A 21,936-nucleotide genomic window follows, 5' to 3' on the forward strand; every position below is an offset into this window, starting at 1 on the left:
TTTGTTTCATTTAAAAGAAATGATACTAAATTTAATGTTAGAAACAAAATGAATATCATAATATGAAAAAGTATTTATTAAGCACCACACTTAATGAGCTGAGCTCTATGCTAAGCATTGGGGGGCAAAAAGGAAAGGGTAGAGAATCCTCTTTCTCAAAGAGCTCATAATCTAATTGGGAAAGAAACATATCATAAGAAGTTCAATTGTAAAGTAGTAAAGTCCTAAGGAGATGGCGATAAGAGTAGATGGCAACACCAGGCAAATGCCTGGAATCTGGAAGAATTTGAAGGCTAGAATAAGATAACTGATAAAGTCTGATAGTCACACAACTGAAAAATAAAATAAAATAAAATAAAATAAAGTTGGTGTTTCCTAGCTCTAAGCCAAGTGAGTATTCAAGAAGCCATGAGCAGCTCCTGGCAAAGTGGAGAAAGGGGATAAAGAGAAGAAAAGAACAAGGAATAAAGGATGGTGGTAATGATTTTCCCACTAGCTAGCCACCTACACGGGTTCTGTTAAACTGAAAAATGTCATGTTTTTTATTAATTTTTCTTAATATTACTGTCTTGGTGATGTGTTTTAAAGACAACACTTTTTGTATGATCTGACGCAGAGTGAAATAGAGTTTACACAATGAAAACAATGCATGGAGAAAACAATGCATGGAGAAACAGCTGACGATTAGAATTCTGATCAATGTAGTGATCAATTATGACTCTAGGAGACTGATTTAGCATGCTTCCCACCACTTGGGTGACAGATGATGGACTAGAAGGGCAGAATAGGACACAGTTTCAGACATGGCAAATGTGTTACTTTGTTTTGTTTGATTCTACTTGTTTCTCGGGAGGGAGATCTTTAAGATGAGGATTAAGTTAAAAGAAAATAACATCAATGAAACACTTAAAAAGCCTCATAGAAAAAAAAACAGAAAGAAGTTCATAAAAGGATGCAAACAGGACAGCGTTGGTCCTATGTTTAACATATATTTAAAATGCAAACTAAGGAAAAAAATTGTCATATATAATCTTTTCTACACAGTTTAACCTTAATTTAAGTTTAAGAAAATCCAAAGATACTCAACTGCAGAAAAAAAAAATTGGGGAACAAAGTCTTACAAAAATGAATGTTGAAAATAATATTTACATGTATTTGGAAAAATAAAATACTATTTTAAAAAAGAAAAAGGAGATCAAAATTATTTCTAAGAAGCTGGTAAATTGCTTTGCTAGTAATTATGTGCCACTGTGAAACCTTTGTGCTAATAATCAACTCTGTTATCCATCCCTGCATCTTTCCTGTTTTGGAGAAAACTTAGAACTTCAGTCATCTCTCTCAGTCACTACTATGTTATTCATCTTGTTAATGATGTACAAGTTCTCTGTTTTTTTAATTTTTTGGTCATTTTTGTTTTTTGTAATGCTGGCCTTCTTATGACCAAACAGAAAATAAGAAATTTTCCACATCCTATGTCTTCATATTTTCTTGCTTCTCAACCCTCAACCTCTGAAAGCTTTTGATTGAAGTTGAATTATTTTTGTTCCTTGTGTTGTTTGTCTTTTTCTAATAATTTAAAAAATTTGGCTTTTGCTTTTGATTACCAATTTAATGGAATCAAGAATTTCTGATAAACTTTTATTTTCCAAATTCTATTCTATCAAAAATGTTTTGGGTTTTTTTTTTTGAATGAAAAGACACTATTAAGTGCTTATAATGTGTAAAACACTATACTAAGAACTTCAGATACAAAATACAGCCTCCTGCTCTTAAGGAACTCTCATTCAAATAGGAGAGTAGTCATATGCATAAAAAATTTCAGCTGCTAATTAGATTGAAAGACATAGTGGTCCTTATGATGCTTCTTTCAAGTAATTTTCAATGAAAAACTCTGATCTCTTTCTTATACTGAAGAATTTTAGTGACAAAAGACTTTATACCAAGAACTTTGTTTTTAAGTCTTCAATAGCTGCTAAAGAAGAAGCTATTGAAATAGCATAAAGATAGCTGACAGATTGAATCTCTACAAGAAGTGCTCCTCTGGTAATGGTTATTAAGGCCAGGCTGGAACTGAATTGGTAGGGAAGAATGTGAGGAAGTACTGCTATTTCTGGGTCTTTTGGTTTTATTTATCTATTACTGGTATGATAATTGGTCAATGCTTGGTGTTGGTGGGGCAGGAATAGCCTGGACCGTCCCTTAACATAAGTATTGTTCTTTTTGATGAACACTGTAGGTTGGACAATACTTATAATTCCCAGGATTCTAGGTCCATCACCACAATGGTCCAAGGGAAGAGGCTATTAAGCCATAGCAATATTTTAATCCACCTGGTTCATGCTACCATCTCTCTTCGGGATGCCTGACTATTTCAGTTAAATTGGCTTACCTGCCCCACTGGTGGCAGGGTGCTATGGGGTTCAAGTTTCCTATTGTGCACAGTAAAATATTGATGTAATTTTTCAACTCTTTTCTGTAAGTCTTCAAAAGTTCTTAGTAGCTTCTGCGATGGTGGTATTTGATGTCTGTCCTTGGGAATATTTGTTGATAGTTGCACTTTCTTCCTATTTTTACCATGGCAACTGCCAGCACATATCCTGCTGAGTATAAGTCCTGAAATATTTTTTACACTTCCTGTCAAATATTATGTGTAAAGTGCTTTGAAAACTGTAATCCTTAAAATAAGATAACCTTCTATGATAATGATGTGAACTCATAATGGTTATAGTAAATGCCAACTTTTAAAACTGCTATCTTCATATAATTCTGCTAATTGAATTAATATTGTCAATATCAAAAGGGGCATTTCAAAATTGTAATTTAAAATACACTCATTTTCTTTCCAAAATATAAGTCATCAGGACAGGCAGAGTCAAGATGGAAGAGAGCAGATAGTACCTTGCCTGAGTTGTCCCCAGCTTTCCTCAAAATCAACATTAGATTAAATCCCTGAACAGATTTTGGAGTTTCGGAACCAACAAACTTCAGAGTGAAATAATTTTCCAGCTTAAGATACTGTGGAATGTAGCGAGCTATCGTCTCTAGAAGCTGCTGGATCGCTCTCTGGGAAGAGATCTGCTGTGTCTTCTACTCAAATCTCTCCAACAGATTCTTCTTCCTGTAATGAACCGTTGTCTCCAGGCAGTTGCTGTTAACTCTTGTCCAAAGAAGTGACTTCCCTTCCTGCAGAGAGCCCCGTCAAGCCTGATGCAATGCAGAGTCTTTCTTCTTGAACCCTGGCTCTGAATCTCCTCCAGCTCTTATCCTTCTCCAGGCCGATTTGCTCTCTGGGCCCAGTGCTGTCTCTTTTATCCTCCCAGAGAATGGGTGTGGGATAATGCAAGGGCTTCTGGGAAGAACCACCCCAGCCAATGAGCTTGCCCCTTCTATCAAGTCAACCTGAGTTCTCACCTTGTAATTGTCCAGAAAACCTGAATTCTCACCTTGTCACTGTCCAGACAACCTGAGTTCTCACTTAGTAATCCTAACATCTCCCCCTTTCTTTTGATTTAGAACATAGGACAGTCATGACCTTGAAACATAAATCCATCAATATGGGAAGTATTACAGATAATTACATAAATGACCTTGAAACATAAATCCATCAATATGGGAAGTATTACAGATAATTACATAAATTACATAAGCACATAGTAACATAGTAACATAACACATGCTAGAAGTATATAACATAATCATAAATTGAAAATTTATAAATGTCCATAAGTCCATTGTCCATTAGTCTCATCTTGTGTGAGGAAGTCCAATGATTCCTGCTGGTTTTTAAAGTTCTTTAACAGTCTTCTTATTATCCATGCTCTTTCAGTGTCAGATCTTAGATCTTCTCCTTTATTTTGAGGTCTTTCTCTTTTTCTGTCTCTCTCTGATGGACAAGGCGAATATGACTCGTTGGCACCCATCTGATTCCTTCTCCTGCTGAAGAAATTCAAGCAAACCCTCTCTCCCAGGCAGTTAACCTATCTAATTTCCTTCTATTTACCACTTTCTAAATCTCTTCTCATCATCTGACAATTACATTGGAGTTGTTTGCACTGGGCACAGCCCTGTTGGTTTAAAAGGCCTGTATTCTCCCCAAGTGTAATCCATTTTTGCAATCTGATTGCCTTTTGACTGACTTATCAGGTAATCCCTTTCTGCCATGTGATTGCTTCTCTGCTGATTGATTAAATCAGAGTCCTGGCCTTCTAAAGGTTCTTTGGGTGTAACATCAGCTGCCATCATGCCCCAAGTCTTTTTTGCCTGGGGCCCTGGACCTGGGCCCCTCATCCCATTTCCCTGAATTATTCTACACTCTGATGCCCAATGGAGTCCTCTGTTGCATTTTGGACATGGGGTTTTAGGTCTTCTCTCACCCTGTCTTCTCACTGTATCTCCATACCTACACTGAGCTCTTAGATGCCCAATTTTTCCACATTGAAAACATCTCCGAGTTTCTCTAGAAGTCCCTTGCCAGAAGGGACCCTGTCTCTCCACGTTCATCATTGTCCGGGTGTAAAAAGCATTTGTTCCCACTGTAGCACAACGTCTTATGATCTCCTCTAAAGGAGCATCTTTGTCTAATCCCCATATAATTCTTTTGCAAATCTCATTGGCATTTTCCTTAGCCAGATGTCTGGTCATTATTTCTGTAGCTGCATTTTCTCCAATACTTCTTTTGACAGTAGTTTGCAAACGTCCCACAAAATCTGCAAAAGGTTCATTGGGACCTTGCTGTATTTTAGTGAAAGCCTCTCCGCGATCTTTCTGTCCAGGGAGGACACCCCAAGCTTTTATTGCAGCCTTAGCAATTTGTTCATATATTGTCATGGTATAATCAGTCTGTTCTGAATTCTCTCCATACCGACCTTCACCAGCCAAGTGCTCAAAAGTGAATTGTGTGTTAACTCCTATTTCCAAATTGCATCTGACTTGAATTCTACATAATTCATGAAATTCCGAAAGCCATAATAAATTTTCTCCAGGTTCCAGGCATATCCTTGCTATGGATTTCCAATCATTTGGGGTTAGGACTTCATAAGACAAACCATCTAGTAACATTTTGACATAAGCTGATGTAGCCCCATAAAGGGTACAACCTTTTTTCAAATCCTTAATTTTATTCAAATCTAAAGGTGCATATCTTCTCCTTTTTTTACCTACAGAGTCAGTATTTTCAATCACAGGATATGCATGTATAAAATCACTTATATCCTGTCCTTCTTTCTTAGCTTTAACCAATGCTTTTTCTAATCTTGTCATAGGCTTAGGCTTCTTCACAGGCAATTTTGTTTGTGTTTCTGCCTCTTCCCCTCTTTCTTCCTCCATCTCTGAAGGTGGGGTTGATGTGGGCCTGTCAATAATCTGTTCTCTAGGCAGGGTTGAAGCTTCTTCAAGAGAATCATACCATAATTCCTCATTTAAATCCTCTTGGTCTAGGGAAAGATCTTGATCTTTCCTTTTTTCCTCACACTTCCTCCTCTGTTCATTTTTAGAACTTTTCCTTCTCCTACAACTTGCTTGATAGTTTAAGGCTAATTGAACTATGTTGTAAATATAAAATACTTCTGCAGAAATTGAACGAGGCCCATTTTTTGCTTGAAATTCTTTCATTTCATATCCCACTAGCTTCCATTTATCTACATCTATCTTTTCTTCCTCTAAGAACCAAGGGGATGTACGTCTTAATGCAGCCAAGAGTTTAGCAATCTGTACCCAGGTTACAAGTAAACTCTGCTCCTCAATTATGTTGATTATACTCTCTATAGTACCACTCCTGAATGGGGGTGGAGCTGAGGTTGCTTCTGGGGCTGGGGATGAGTCGGCTGAGGTCCAGGGATTGAATATAGCTAACATCTGCCCCATTTCAGCTATAAGAGATTCCTGGTTTAGCCCTTAACAAGTTAAGTTCCTTATTTATCTATTAGCACGCTCACTTAATCTTTAACAAAGTTTCCTCGTTACTCACGGTTCTGGGTCAGAGAGACTGAGATCTAGATCAGAAGCTTTTCCACTGGAATCAGGACTGTGTCTGTCCCTGTTCGGGCGCCAAATTGCGAAGGTCTGGTCTAGCTCCTCTTGTCAGGATAAGCAAAAGTCCTTGCCCCACGTTGGGCGCCAATTGTAGCAAGCTGTCGTCTCTAGAAGCTGCTGGATCGCTCTCTGGGAAGAGATCTGCTGTGTCTTCTACTCAAATCTCTCCAACAGATTCTTCTTCCTGTAATGAACCGTTGTCTCCAGGCAGTTGCTGTTAACTCTTGTCCAAAGAAGTGACTTCCCTTCCTGCAGAGAGCCCCGTCAAGCCTGATGCAATGCAGAGTCTTTCTTCTTGAATCCTGGCTCTGAATCTCCTCCAGCTCTTATCCTTCTCCAGGCTGATCTGCTCTCTGCGCCCAGTGCTGTCTCTTTTATCCTCCCAGAGAATGGGTGTGGGATAATGCAAGGGCTTCTGGGAAGAACCACCCCAGCCAATGAGCTTGCCCCCTCTATCAAGTCAACCTGAGTTCTCACCTTGTAATTGTCCAGAAAACCTGAATTCTCACCTTGTCACCGTCCAGACAACCTGAGTTCTCACTTAGTAATCCTAACAGTGGAAGAACTTCAGGAAAGGTCTGTCTCATTGGGCGGGGGAAATGTGACCCAGTACAAGCACAAAATATGAAGCATCAGAACTGTTTTTGAAGTTACTGTTTATAATTGGACACAGTGGTTGACAAGATATTGTTGGATTACTTGAAATTTAGACAAACTGGCAGTAGAAAGTCAATACCTATCACCAGAGTAAGACATATCACTAATTTTTAGCATAAAATACTGGTCTTTAATGTAAGTATTCATGTCTTCAGTTTATTGATATGTAAGGTAAAACACAGAGAGGAGCTGACAAAGGTTTGAAAAACGCTTGTCTTCTGAATATCACTTTCTACTTAAAGGATGGATTTATCACCACAAGGGTTTGGTGTTACTGGTGGAGAGGTTATCTCTAGAAGGTAACTAGCAGATTTGTTATCTCTCAAATAAAAAAATAAAAAAAAACTAAAGAGTGAGGGTATCCTGATATCCACTTATTAAAAGGGTAAAGCAGATCTTAATCTCATTGGCAGTTCCTATCTCTTGCCCTTGTTCAGTCTCAAGGTGGATCTATTAGATGAGCTCCATATGTCTGTCAAGAAACACCCTTTTTTTAGCACAATGGTCTCAATTTTTTAAAAATTGGAAACCATCAGTAAAAACATGTTGAGCATTTAGGATTAGCACTGTGTCTACACTTGACTTCTCGATTCAGGAAGACACTTGTTAGCCGAAAACATCCTCAGAAAGTCAATTAACCTGGGTATGTCTCAGCTTCCTCATTTGTAAAATGAGGAAAATAAAAATACCTATCTCCTAAGGTTTTTCTAAGAATAAAATAATTTAATGATTGTCAAGTACTTTGTAAATCTCCAACTGCTATATAAATTCCCACCATTATTATTAGCTTTTATATACATATATATATTATTAATACAATAATATACATAAATATTCTACAAAAGGTAATAAAATATAACTTTAGTAGAACTAAAAAGTAAACCAAACAATATTTATAAAATAAACATTTTACAAATGGTTTAAAAAATCTCTTACTATCTCTAAAATTATATAAAATATAGCTATTAATAACATTTTAAAGTATTTTGAGAAGTATAGTGTAATTGAAAATTGCTTGACTCATTTTTTAAAATCTTTCTTGTTAGTGCTATATGATATATCCATCCAAAGGTTTGCTTCAGAGACTTATATTTAAATAAGAAATTATGAAGTCCAGTTTTCTATTTTACAAATGAGGAAACTTCCATAAAGGATTGTTTTTTTTATAGCTTGCTTAAGGTCACTTAGGAGTTACCCAAAGTAAAAGGTCCTCTGAATACTAAGTGAATGCTCTTCCCAAACAGAAGAAATTAATCATTGTCATCACTTAATAAGTCATGATACTCATTTACTAATTGCATCCACCAAACAAGGATTTTTTGGTTGAAATTTGACTAACAAATTTCCATATTTCTAAATACCAACCAATTATTCTCACAAACAAATCAAGAGATATTTCATTACATAAAATTTTATGGGAAATAAGTTTCCAATGTGCATATATATATATATATATATATATATATATATATATATACATATATATATATATATACATATATGTATACGAGATGACACACACATAGTACTGATTATTATTTTCAACCCATGCTTTTTTGTAGGAATTTTTTAAAGCCATTTGTGTACTTTGGAAAGTTAGCCTTAGTTAGAATTTGACAATATAAACTGTAAGTCCATTTAACAAGGCATATGTAAGTAATAATACTTTTTAGTTCATTGAAAAGAAGCAAATGATCACAGGTACTGTCAACTCTATTACATTGTGAAATACCCATATTTCCTTCAAAATATTTCCTATACTATACATCAGAGCTGTCAAATACATAGTCCATAGGTCTATAATACTCCCAAATGCAGCCCAAACCAAACTAAGATTTAGCTGGGAAATATCTGACAAAATAAAAATATAATAAAATACAAATAAACACTAATTTCTGGTTTCCTAAATCATTATGTGGCATTCAAGGATTCTTATATATGATTTAGTGGGCCCCATTTCCAAAGACAGGGTTTACTGGCCTTATACTTCCCTAATGGTAAATATATAAAAACATTATTAAACTATTATTTATGTGAAAATTTTGCCCCCCCACAAACAGCTGTTTTTATTATAGTTATAAATCTAGTGATTTGCAATTTACAAAATGCTTTCCTAATACCCCTTTGAGGTAAACGATATATTTACTAGTATGCCAAACTTTACAGATGAGGAAATTTAGGATCAGAGTTAAGTTAGTTGCCTGATTCCCAAAGCATGTATGTAAGTAAACAAATCAGGACCTGAATTGTGACTATCTTTCTAATGTCACACTGCTTAGTTTCCAATTAGAGCACGGTAACTAACTCAACTGTTCAGTCTATATGTGCTTGAAAGATGAAAACTTGGTTTTTTTTGTATATATGTTGTTTGTCTCCTCCAATATTACCAGTAGAATATAGCATTTAGTTGTGTGTGTGTCTGTGTGTGTACATGTGTGCCTGTCTGTGTATTTTTTTTTCTTTTATGAGGCAGTTGGAGCTAAGTGGCTTGCCCAGAGTCACACATTAGGAAGTGTTAAGTCTAATGTTGGATTTGAACTTAGGTCCTCTTGACTCCAGATTCAGTGTTCTAACCACTTAATCATCTAGCTGCCTCCTGTTTGTAAACTTTTAATTCCCAGTGCCTTGCACAGTGCTTGGCAGCTAATAAGTGCTTAATAAGTGTTTGTTAATTATTATCCTCACTTATTATATCACATATAAATAGGGATTATTTCTAATGTCTTGGTAAATGAGCATTTCTCCAATCAATATTACTAACTTAGAAGAACAAGGTTACCTCTTCACAGCATTGGCAAGTCATCATTTCTTTAACTTTTAGTCTTTCAGCTTTAACATCATCATCTTCATCTTCATTATTTGGTACTTCCACAAACTTCCTATTTTTGAGTTTAGTCGAAAAGGTTCTACATGTATATAAAGGAACAATGTGAAATTTCAAGTCACTGTTAGGAAATTTACGCTTCTAAATTAATACCAGTTATTTCTAGCTAATAATTAGTTCGTTCTTTAAACTTGAACTGACCTGAAAAATGGATCTTTTCTTACTGATCTGCCTCCATATTTCTTCTCAAAATATTGTAATAAGAATATCCACACCATGCATTGCAAATAAGGCTAAAATAAAGAAACAAATTCTAAGAACTCATTGTTTAACATTTTCATGTATTATGATATAAAACGCAATGAAATATGATTCCTTCTTAAATCTAAGAACTATTCGCACCACACTTTGGAAATCTCATGTGATTAATTAAAAAGGAACCAAATAATTTACACATGTAGTACTTCATATTTTCTCAGAATTCCTGAGAAAATATAAAGTACTACTTGTAAATTTCATGAAAGAACTCTTTATGTATATTAAATAATTATTTTTAATAATTATTCATATAAACAATTCAATATAACAGAAACAAAAAAAATAAAAATAAACAGCCTGAGTTTTTTTAGCCTATAAATAAGTAATCATAGGTTGTGGTCAAAAGGCATTAATGATAGCATACCTAAAAATGACAATATGGTGAATAAGCAAACAGTACCAAGACCCCAAATCATCTTCCTTAGGATTAATTAGCATATTTAGATTTTTTTTGGTGACCAAAAATTTAACAAAAAAGTTTTTGCTTAATGAAATGTATGTGAGAAATCGAAGTATCATTATCCAAATATGACTTCAGTCATCTGGTAAACAGATACTTTCAAATAATCTAATCTAATCAAATTGTTATCTTTCATAGATATTTATTTATTTGGTTTGGAAAGAATCAAATAATATTGTAAAAAATATAGCAAAAGTGATGAGTGTGCTCAAAATAACATGACAGTATAAAGAACTGAGTGGATTCTTACCGATAAAACAGCTATTAAAAGTCGGTCCCATGGATTATAACTGTTTTCATTTTTTTGCACATTCTTCCATGAAATCTAATATAAAATATTAAATCATTAAACTTGTATTTCAGAGGAGAAAGTCAAATTATGATTAAAAACTAAAGAAAGTTACTTCTTTCAATAATATTCATTCCTTTTCTAGTATCAACTAGATTCCTATGGTTTCATTTTACCCATTTACTTGATTTCCCACTGTATTTCAGCAAAGTCTTCTTTTGAAGTAATCTAAATCCATAAAATGCTTCCAAAAACATTTTTGTAATTAGAGATAGGGAAGATAACTAAAAACCAGAGGTACAACTATTAAGTGATTAGAATATAAAAAAATCACTAGTGAGCAAAACCAATTATCTTTTTTTTTCTAATTAAGTAACCTAATCTTTTAAAATAATCATTCATTGGATAGATTAATAAATTTCCTTTTTTCTTAAAATCCTTTATGCTTTATTTCCTTTTACTCCAATTTTGGATATTTTAACATTTAGTCTGGACTCTAAAATAATGTTCCTTTCTTCTTTGTAACAATATTTACTTATCTACAATAATATACTAAGAATGACATATTATGAAAAGCATGCTCCTCATTAAAAAAGTTCCATTCTAAAGGGGAAATTTATAAATTCTCACCACAGTAATTAACTGGCTGTATTACTAATTTTTAGCCAAAGGAGAGAAAGATTCCCCCCATATTCATTAAAAAAATCAAATCCAGGATTTTTCACATTTTCATTAAATATATACATAGACTAATGGGGAGGGGTGGGGAGAAAGGGAGAGAATCTGGAATTCAAAGTTTTAAAAACAAATGTAAAAAATTGTTTTACATGTAACTGGGGAAAATAAAAATATTAAGTAAATGAAAAAAATAAACATATATAGACATATAATAAACTTACCTTTATAAAACTAATCAGACACCCTAAGAGTGGGTAGATTGGATTGATTATGCAGAGAATATAATGAAGGGCAGCTGTTACTGTGTAGTATCTCATAAAGAAAGTTATTTCAGTGACTGCAATGGAAATCAAGGCTGCCTAAAAATTGAGAAAATAAATAGAAATATCCTTAGACATTTAAACTACAATTAACTATATTCTCTTCCCATTCTTAATAAAACTGCTGAAAGTACTGGTAAGATGTGACAAATAACAAATAATTCCACCACAACACATAATTTACTCTTACAAGTATTTGAATGCATTAAAAATAACTTCTGGCTCAAGAAACATGACAAAACTGGAGAATTAATAAACTTTGTAAAGTAAAATACAACTTACCACTGAGTAGATAAATGACCAAAACTCTTTAGTATTTAAAACTTTTCTGAAGGTGAAAGATGCAACATAGGTAAAAAGAATAACAGATGGTACATAACCAATAAGGCAAAAAACCTGCAGAAAAAAAAAAAGAGGTATGATTTATGTAAAAAATTATCAAAAGCAAGAAAATGATATGTGCAACATAGAATGCCACAGTCATATCTTAAAAGAGCAAAAATATCTACTCTTTATACTATATTGCCTGACTTTCCAAGAAATAAGAATAATGCAAACTCTTGACAACTTAAGACAGAATCTATAACCTTTCTCCTTATCTCCCGCACATCTAGGTTTTATTGTTTTTAATGTAATTATGGAGAGATTCAAGTTTTTTGCTGATTACTATCATTAGTCTATTTTTCCTCCACCCTCCGATAGCTGCATCTTTTCAGTCGACTCCTAAGCTAGAAGACAGTAATTCCCACCTGAGAGAAAATGTAAACCAATAATTTTATACTTATGGCCATGTTAGTGTCTTGCAGTCTTCAGAGATTTTTATCATGGAAATGAAGAATTTCTGGGCTAGTCTTTGCTGTGTAATCTCAATTATTTCTAGAGAATTGTAACTTTCTAAAATAAACCTATATTAAAATGAAATACAAAAGTATATTCAATAGCCATATGTGAATGAATTTTCCATCATCCTCATAATTAATATACTTTCATTAATTTAAATGATTTCATTCACTCAATTATCTATTTAACAAAGGATTACAGGGTCCAGAACTGAACTATAGCTGAGGAAACTGAGGCCTAAATGGGTAAATATGAATCATGAATTGTAATCCAAATTTAATTTATTTTCTCCTACTCCAAATGAACAGATACACTATTAATCAAAGTAAGTGGGAAACAAAGCACAAAGTCAGTAAGAAACAAAATACTCATGGGTAATCTCAAAAAGAAAATAAGATTTTCAATGCAAGTCTGTGAACCTGAATAAGTCACTTGAATTTATTACTTTCATTTCCTCCTCCATAATATAAAGATCATTTGCATATCAGTACTTTAATTGTTAGTATCAAATTCATCTTCCTCTTCTGTAATAAAAATCTGGAATTTTATTTGCTTAGTAGGAAATAAATTACTTATGTCTTCCTTCTCTGCCTCTACTCCCATCAAGAAAATCTAGCTTTAGATAAAGTATCAAACAGTTAAAATTTTCTCTTTAATCCTCCAACCTTCCTTTCATAAGTCCTCTCTCACCTTTTTATATTAAACAACTAAACCTCTTTGCTCTATTTGCTGGATTATTCTTTCTCTCACCATAAAAATTTCAGCTAGTAGTTGGCATTTGTAGAGCCATTAGTTAGGATCTATGACTTTATGCTTCTGGTGAGGAAACCTCTTTTCCCACACAGGCCATCATAGCCTTAAATTGCCTCTCATAGCCCATAAGTAAGCCCAGCACTTACACACTGGTCTCCCAAACTTTTAGACCTCTGTCCCCTATACCATGCTACCTCTCTTACAGTCATTTAAGGTTTAGAGATCATTTTATATACCTTACCTCTCAACAGGGAGGCAGCATGACAGAGGCAGAGCCATGGAACTAGGAAGACTAGGTTCAAATCTCACCTCTGACACAGATCAGCTATGTGCCAAAAAAATCATTTAACCTCTCAGGGGGTCTAAGAAATTCTCTAAGACAATAATGCTGAAGGGAAGAGGCTAACTTGCATTGCTAGAGAGAATTTTTATCTGAAAGTTCCCAAAACAACAAGATCATAGTCCAATCCTAACTCTCCCTCTTTAGAGGAGGCAATATTCCAAATGAGGACATTAGGAGCAGCGCACTGTATGGCTGGGCAGAGTTAGAGCGAGATGGGAACTCAGCTCACTCCTAACTCCAAGTCAAGCACTCTCCTCTAAACTAGTTTTTTCAAACATTAGTGTAAATTCAATGTGTCTGAATACTTCTTCCAGGCTTATTTGCATTTTAAATTTTATTGTGAAATGATGGACTTTGCAACAGGTATGATACATTTCAAACAGTAGGAAAAGGAGTACAGGATACCACTCATCCCTACAATCATAATATGTAAGGTAACTACTATGTGAAAAAGCAGACCTGTCCTTGAAAAAATATTGCTTTGAATTATACTAACTGAAATATAAAAGCCAGTAACTTACCACAGAGAGGAACTTCAAAGCATAAAAATAAACTCCATAGTGAAATGCAAATAAACTTCCTAGCATCAAAACAAGAACAACAAAAAATAAGGGAAAGTCAATTATAGCTTGTCCAGTCCAATAAGCAGATGGAAAAAGACCTGAGATCTTCAGTTGGGTATATGATTTGATCTATAAGAAAGGGGAGGAAAAACCAAACAATCCTGATTATAATTAAAATTATATACACATAAATATATATATATATACACACACACATATATGTACAAATGCATACACATAAAATGATGAATTAATGAAATGATCTAAGCATGACAAAAATATGAAATCATTTCTACTATCTCCAACCCTCATATCCAAGCTAAGCAAAAATCCCACCATCATAACCAAAAACAAAGAAGTGTACAATTTTACATTAAGCAACCAACTTAGTTTAATATTTCTCATTCTCAAGAATTTTAACAAATCTTCAAGAACAGAAAGACTATGAAAATTACAGTATGTTAGGCCAAAATTAAATAGAAATAGCAAATTATCAGGTATTTTGAGGATAACCTATACAGAGAATGCATGTAAGACCAAACTAAGAGCAACAGTTTTCTCAAACTCAAATTTTATGTTTTAAACATGAAAAAACATACACACATATGTAGCTATACACATACATGTATGTATGTACCTATCCCCATATAGATATATGTATGTGTGCATGTATGTATGTGGCTGTATGTATGTATAAAAATATCTAATGTTTCTGGTCCAGAAAAGTTTTGAGAGAAGATAAAACCTTGAACCAGTGAGAAACTGGTAAAAAATGGTGAAGGGGAAAGTTCAATAAGGAAAAATGAACAACTTTCCAATTCATAAAGTTAACAATTCACATGACCCTTCATAATTTTATGTGAAATAACAACTTTCTAAGTATATATATTTAGATGAACATATAAAAAGATACCATGAAGCCAAGTAAAAACAACCTGTGATTTCACACAGTGTGTAGTATATATTAAGGGCTTAATAAATGCTTATTGAATGATTTTCTGTACTCATTTTCCACTAAATAATTTAATTTTTGTAATGTTAAAATAAGAGATAAAAAGGCAAATTTAGAGGGGCAGATTTAGAATTGTTAGACGAAGAGGGAGAAATTCTCTATATCTAATCTCCTACAATTATCCTAAATAATCCATTAGTCCCAAACCTAGCACCAACATGATTATTACCATCAAGACTGCTACTACTAAAACAAAAGGAAAGGAAGAAAAGATATTTGAAAAAACAGTTACAAGACAAATATGATCTTATATAATGCTCAAACTAGGAAAAAAGGTGCTGAATAGATTTAGTTCTCCTCTCCATGCTATAATTGATGCCAAAGGTATCTCCTCTTCCCTTCTCTAAACATTTAATTAAGGGACAAATACTCTGCTAAGTCCTTTAGTTATCTGGTTTTAGCAATTTCTTAATTCAATTTATATAACTTATTAATGGAATGGATTTTTATATCAAATTAACCAGCTTTGTGCCTAAGTCAGAAAGAACAATTAAGACCAGTCAACAACATTTATTAACGCAACTACTATGTACAGGCACTATCCTAAGCTCTCAGGATATAAAGACAAAAACAAAAAGTAGCTTCCTTACTAACTGAGGAAACCATATAAAAATAAATATATACATACATGACAGATAGTAAAAGGAAAGTAATCCTAAGAAGGAAAGGCTCAAGTGACTAAAGGGAGTGAAAAGTATTTCAGAAGGTATCCTCTGAGCTGAGTCTTGAAAGAAGCTGGAGAATGTCCAGAAGCACAGGTAAGGAGAGTTGTGTGAAAAGGAGTAAAAAAAGTGAGAAAACTTTTAGAAAGGAGTCAGGTTGTGAAGAATCTTAAATAGCAAAGAAAGGACTTTGTAGTTGATCCTAGAAGTAAGAGAGAGTCATTGGAAATATGGTGACATACTCAGAATTGCCTATTAGGAAGTTCAGCTTCATAGCAGTGTGGAAGAAGATTGCAAGTGAGAAAGACATGAGATAGTAAAACCTCTATATCAAACTAGATCAATGGTTTGTAAATAAGCAGAAATGCTAAAAATGTAGAAATGACAAGATCTAGTAAATGATGGCTAAGTTGGATGAGTGAGTGTTTAGAGTCAAGGGGGATGCTAAAGTTGTGAATTTCTTCAAGATTTAATAAAGGAGTCCAAGAATATTGAATTTCAAGGGAAAGATGATAACTTTTGTTCAAAATGTCCAGCAGGCAATAGATGTGGAATTACAGTTCAGAAGAAAGAGTTGGGCATGACAGGTAGATCTGGGACTCATAATAGAAATGATAATTGAACTTTTGATAGAAATGATCATTGAAATGAGAGAGTTCCAAGAAAAAAAGTAAAGGATCCATAATACAGCTCTGGGATATATCCATAGTCAGGAAGTGAGACAAGCATGAAAAAAATAATGAAATAATGAAGAAATAAATGAAACTAAGAAACATTAGTCATAAAGTTAGGAAGAGAATAGAACAGTAACAATAAAACCCACAGGGAATTTACATAACTTTTTAAAAGAGTTTAGCAGGGAAGGAAAGACAAGATACAGGATTATTAGCTAATAAAGATGATAGGATAAAGTGATTTTTTTTTAAGGATGAGAAACATAGGGAGGAATTTGTAAGCAACAGGGAAACAGCTAGGAAAGAGGGAGATATTGAAAATTAAAAGGGAAAAAGGAATATAAAGATTTTTAATAGTGAATAGAAAAAAATTTTATTTATTCATAGAAGAAAGAGGGAACTACTAGATACTGAGTAAAGAAGTGATATAGTCAGCTTTAGTGACTTAAGACAAAGAAACTAGCCAGAAGGCTATAGCAGATATCCAGGTAAAAGGTAATAAGGACAAGAACTACAGAGCTGATTATGAGATATGAGATATATCATAGAGAAAGAATTGGCAAGATATGATAACTCATTGGATAAAAGTGGACTAAGGAAGAACAAATACTTCAGAATAACTCCCAAGATTACAAAGTAACAAATCTTCCAAAAAGGGAAAATTAACAGAATAAGGAAGTATGAGGAAAAGGGGGTTAATTTGGTTTTGTAGTGAAATTTCATGAGTTTTTTTGGTTTTTTTTTTTTGGGGGGGGGGGCAATATTAACTAAGATCCTTAAAAGACACACAGTTCTACAAGCCCAGTGAACTACTGGTGAAAAAGGAAAAAGGACCATACTCAGGTAAGAAATCAAAGTTCAACAAACAGCTAGTAGTCACCTGCAGAGAAATAATAATTTAACTCATGGGAACTAATTAGATTATAAAGTATGTTAAATTTGAACATAGTGTTCTTCCCACTATCTAAGCCTGCCTCTCACACAAGATCCCAGTCGGAGATTCACAAAACTACAAGGTTTTCAATAGGAAACAATAATTGTTGCCTGAGATGTTCCCATTTACAAAAGCTTAATAATAAACATCACAAGTAGAAAATATTCCTTGAAAACCATTACTACAAATGAATTACACTGCATGGAAATAGTAGGGGGAACTGAGTTTAACTGGAGAGTTCCTTAGATGAGGGAATAAAAGAAAATTATGATCATGTAGGACAAAATGAAATAGAAGGGAAGGACAAAAGATTTAAATAAACTAGGGAAGGGATTTCCATATGATAGAGTCATGTTACTGAATGGTTATCATGTAAGAAGCACTAAAATCATACGCTGACCTGGAAGCAAGGCATAAGAAATGGAAAGGTTTTTGAGGGTACCTGAATGTACTTAAATGGTGACAGTTAATGTTATATAAAAATAAGAAATATTTAAAAATCACAAAATTGAGTTGGCTTTGAAGTTAGTACTAACACTAGCTATAAATAATGCTGTATCAAATGCTTACAACGTATTCAATTTGTTCCTTATCTCCATGGCTAAAATTGAGGGAAAGTAGAAATGCCATCTAAAATATTCATTCTTTCAATAAACTTGTTAATACCTACTCTGTAAAACACATAAGTTAGCATAGCATTGGGTATTAATATTATCATTTTATTTTTTCCAATGGATTTGTGAATTCATTGCTAAAGAGAATTTCTTTAACCAATAGAGACTGGTACGTGAGCTGCAATTTATAGTCAAAGAATAGATAGAGTTCATAGGCTGAGGTAAGCAAGATTTGAGTTCAAATTTAATCTCAGACTATTACTAATTGAGACATAGAAAGTCACTTAATATTTGTTTGCCTTGGTTTGGTTAAAAAAAAGTACCTATGAGGATCAAAGATGGTAACTATGAAGTGCTTAGCATAATGTTTGACATACACAAATAACATTGCTATCATATTGAAAATCGACCTTATAATTAGGAAAAGCTAATGTCAAGCTCTGTCTCTGAAACATCAGACAGATGTTACAGGTAGGACTACAGATAAAAATCACTTAAATCTTGGTCCCCCAGACAACTCTCTCTAACACAAATGTGTGATAAATCTAACAGAAAAATTTAAAATTTCAAAGAAAAAAAATATAAATATATTTTGGCTAATCAATACATGTTTTCTTGAAAAGTTATTTTTAAACTGAATTTTAAATTATTTAAAATGTACTAAAGATTTGAATATTAAAAGGAAACTTATAGCACAAAATTTTTAGTCAAAGAAATTTTATAATGCAAAAGCTGTTCCCAAATCTATTTTTATAAATTCAGCTTTTGTAGTTTGGATATATGCAATTTAAATATGAAATTTATTATCTAAAAAAGTATTTGCATTACCTTATGATTTTCTGCATTTTCCATGGCAAAATAGGGTGGCATCGCAGTCACAATGATTCCAAGCAAAGCTGCTTGAAAATACAGCTCAATTCTAAAAACTATATCGGTAATTTCCTAAAAGAAAACAAAAAAGAACAGATTCCAAAGTAACTTTATACCATCACAATACTTTTTGTGAAGCATTAAAAGCACTTAAAAAAAAAAAAAAGTAGAATGCTGATTAGGAAACTTTTGTCTGCAGAAGTCAAAATTGAGCCACTGACTGGCTATGTGACCTTGGGTAAATGACTTCATTTTTGTTTCTGTTATAAAATAGACAAAAGTGAAAGATGAGATGTGTTTCACTTAAGTGGGTGAACATGCATATTCTGAGGAGGACCACATGGCCATTGGACCAAAGAGGTGGAAGGTAAGCAGTTGCAGGAAATGTTAGAATATAAAAGGTTGAACAAAGATTGGAGGAGATGGATAGTAAAAACATATTGTGAGTATAATCCAGGCAGAATATAATAGAAAACAAACCATGAACAAGAAACTGCAAAAGTACAGGAATATAGGAGTTTGGATATACATAGCCCTTTAATTTAATTTTGCCTCTGTTTTTGTCTATGAAAAGTATGAACTTCAGCTATAAAAGAAATTAAAATTCTGAAAAACAGCTTTGATCTTAGGGTTGGAGGAAAGAGAATAGAACAGAAAAGGCACAACAATTGAACTCTTCCTAAAGTCCTTCAAACAACTTTAAAACAATGCTTCAAATCAAGTCCTGGAACAGGAGAGCTAACAAAAGGTCCGGGTGACATTTTCCCACCCCAAAACAATGCAGGAAGTCTCAAGAAGAGATCTGTGACATGGGAGTAGAAGCTGGTCCAGAGCCCACATAAATATAATACCAGTAGTGCACTTGGTGATGGCAACAGCAGTAGCATCAAAAGCAGCAGCTTTGAGAGTAAAGGGATAGTGCAACTAGTCAGAAAAAAAGATTACATGAAACCTCTATGTTAACATTAGATACAAGACTAGACACTGTTTGACAATGACATTGCCTATACCCACCACCAAAACCAAGGCAAAGAAGATCACTTTCATTCATGAGGAAGCAAGGCTCCTGAGTAGCAGTATCACTTCTGATTCCAAGGGATCAGGAAATGAGGGGGAGTATCATTAGAAATCTCCAAGAATCAAGGGACCCTTCCTAGATAAGAACCAGAGCACAGGCCAGGAAAGAATGACTTGCACCTCTCCCCAAATAACATAACCCTGGAACACCCAAAACTTCTAAAGTCCTCGAATTAGCACTGAAAACAACACTAATAAATCCTGAAGCTTTCAAATGTCTTTCTCCACCCCACCACCGTTGGATGGGAACAGAGACTAACCATAACATAACAAAGTCAAGAAAATGGGCAAGAAAAAAAAAATGAACAAGTATATTAAAAAATAAAATGTTCCAGTGACTATGTATGTATCCAGAAGATAATGAGGATTTCAAAGTTGCAAAGAACAAAGTCTCAAAGAGCTTAACAAGAATTCCTGCAAGAATTAAAAATGGATTTTCAAATCAAGAGTGGTAAAGAAAAAAATTGGATTCAGAAAAGACAGCATGGAAAGACAATTAGAAAAAGACAATCTACAGCCTGGTAAAGGAGTGTATACACACACACACACACACACACACACACACTCTCTCTCTCTCTCTCTCTCTCTCTCTCTCTCTCTCTCTCTCTGTCTGTCTCTCAAGAAAATAACATCTTAAAAAATAAGATTAACCTAATGGTAGAAGAAGTACAAAAATTCACTGAAGAAAAGAACTCCTTAAAAAGAATTAGACAATTTTTTAATATGCAAAGCTCACTGAAAAAAATAATTTCTTAACAATTAGAATTGGGCAAAATGGAAGCTAATGAATCCATGAGGCATTAAGAAACAATAAAACAAAATCAAAAAAAGAAAAAAATAGAAGAAAATGTGAAATATCTCATCAGAAAAATAACTGACCTGGAAAAAAGACTGAAGAAAAATAATTTTAAAATTCTTGGATTACCTGAAAGCCATGATCAAAGAAATAGCCTCAATATCATATTCCTTTTTTATTGTTATTTCAAATTCCTCTTTTTTTAAGGTAAATTTTTTTAACATGTTAGGTTTTATTTTATTAAGTTTTGAATACTAAATCCTATGCCACCCTCCTTTCCCTCTCCCTTCCCGAAGACTGTAAGCAATCTAGTAATATCTGGACATCAAATTTCAAGAAATTATAATGGGAAGCTGCCCTGATAGACTATAGCATAAAATAGAAACTGAATGAATCCACTGACTAGCAAGACCTAAAAAAGATCCCCAACTGTAAAATCCCAGGAATATTATAGATACATTCCAGAGAACCCAAGTAAAAGAGAAAACACAACAAGAAGTCAGAAAGAAACCATTCAAAAATCATAAAACTACAGTAATAGTACATAAGAATTAGTAGCTATCATGTTAAAGAAGAAGAATACTTAGCATATGATATTCTAGAAGGCAGAGGAGCTATCATTAAAACCAGAAATAACCTACCCAGTAAAACTGAGTATGATCCTTCACAGAGAAAAAAGAATATCTAATAAAATAGAGGACTTTAAAAAAGAATTTCTAATGAAAAAACTAGTGGTATTTTTTTAAAAACCTGTTTTTCAAAAACAAGCCTCAAGAGCAGCAAAAAAAAATCATATTCAAGAGAAATCCCAAAAGACTCAACAAAGTTGAACTGTTTACATTCCTATACAGGAAGATGACACCCTAACTTCCAATAACTTTATTGTCATGAGAACAGTTAGAAGGATTCTATATAGACAGAGGAGATAGATGTGAGTCTATTATGTTGAAGTGCTCTTAAGAAATTTGCATGGGTGAAAAAGAATAACACATCAGGTAAGAGGGGAAGACAGAGGGAGAATGGGGAAAATCATCTCACTTTATGTGAAAAAATAAGATATTTAAATAACTATCTTAGAAAATTAAATTGAATAAGACATAAATTAACTCTTTAAGAAAAAAAAATCACCAGGATCAGATACACAAGTAAATTCTATCAAAAATTTAAGGAACAATTAATTCAAATACTATATAACTATGAGAAAATATAGATAAAGGAATAC

General features: G+C 33.5%; 1 protein-coding gene across 4 annotated transcripts in view; it reads right to left on the bottom strand.

Moving 5' to 3' along the window:
- The window catches only part of ABCA5 (ATP binding cassette subfamily A member 5), a 116,191-nt gene that overhangs the window by 15,653 nt on the left and 78,602 nt on the right, over positions 1–21,936 (bottom strand). For all 4 annotated transcript variants that reach the window (XM_074260624.1, XM_074260623.1, XM_074260621.1 and 1 more), the window contains exons 23-29: positions 18,800–18,913; positions 14,034–14,204; positions 11,859–11,972; positions 11,478–11,615; positions 10,540–10,614; positions 9,713–9,804; positions 9,467–9,593 (exon numbers count right to left, since the gene is read on the bottom strand). In XM_074260624.1, coding sequence (XP_074116725.1) covers positions 9,467–9,593; positions 9,713–9,804; positions 10,540–10,614; positions 11,478–11,615; positions 11,859–11,972; positions 14,034–14,204; positions 18,800–18,913 — 831 coding nt within the window. The remainder of the gene's footprint in view (positions 1–9,466; positions 9,594–9,712; positions 9,805–10,539; positions 10,615–11,477; positions 11,616–11,858; positions 11,973–14,033; positions 14,205–18,799; positions 18,914–21,936) is intronic.

This window comes from Sminthopsis crassicaudata, chromosome 4, assembly GCF_048593235.1.
Source record: "Sminthopsis crassicaudata isolate SCR6 chromosome 4, ASM4859323v1, whole genome shotgun sequence".
NCBI classification, from domain to species: Eukaryota; Metazoa; Chordata; class Mammalia; order Dasyuromorphia; family Dasyuridae; genus Sminthopsis; species Sminthopsis crassicaudata.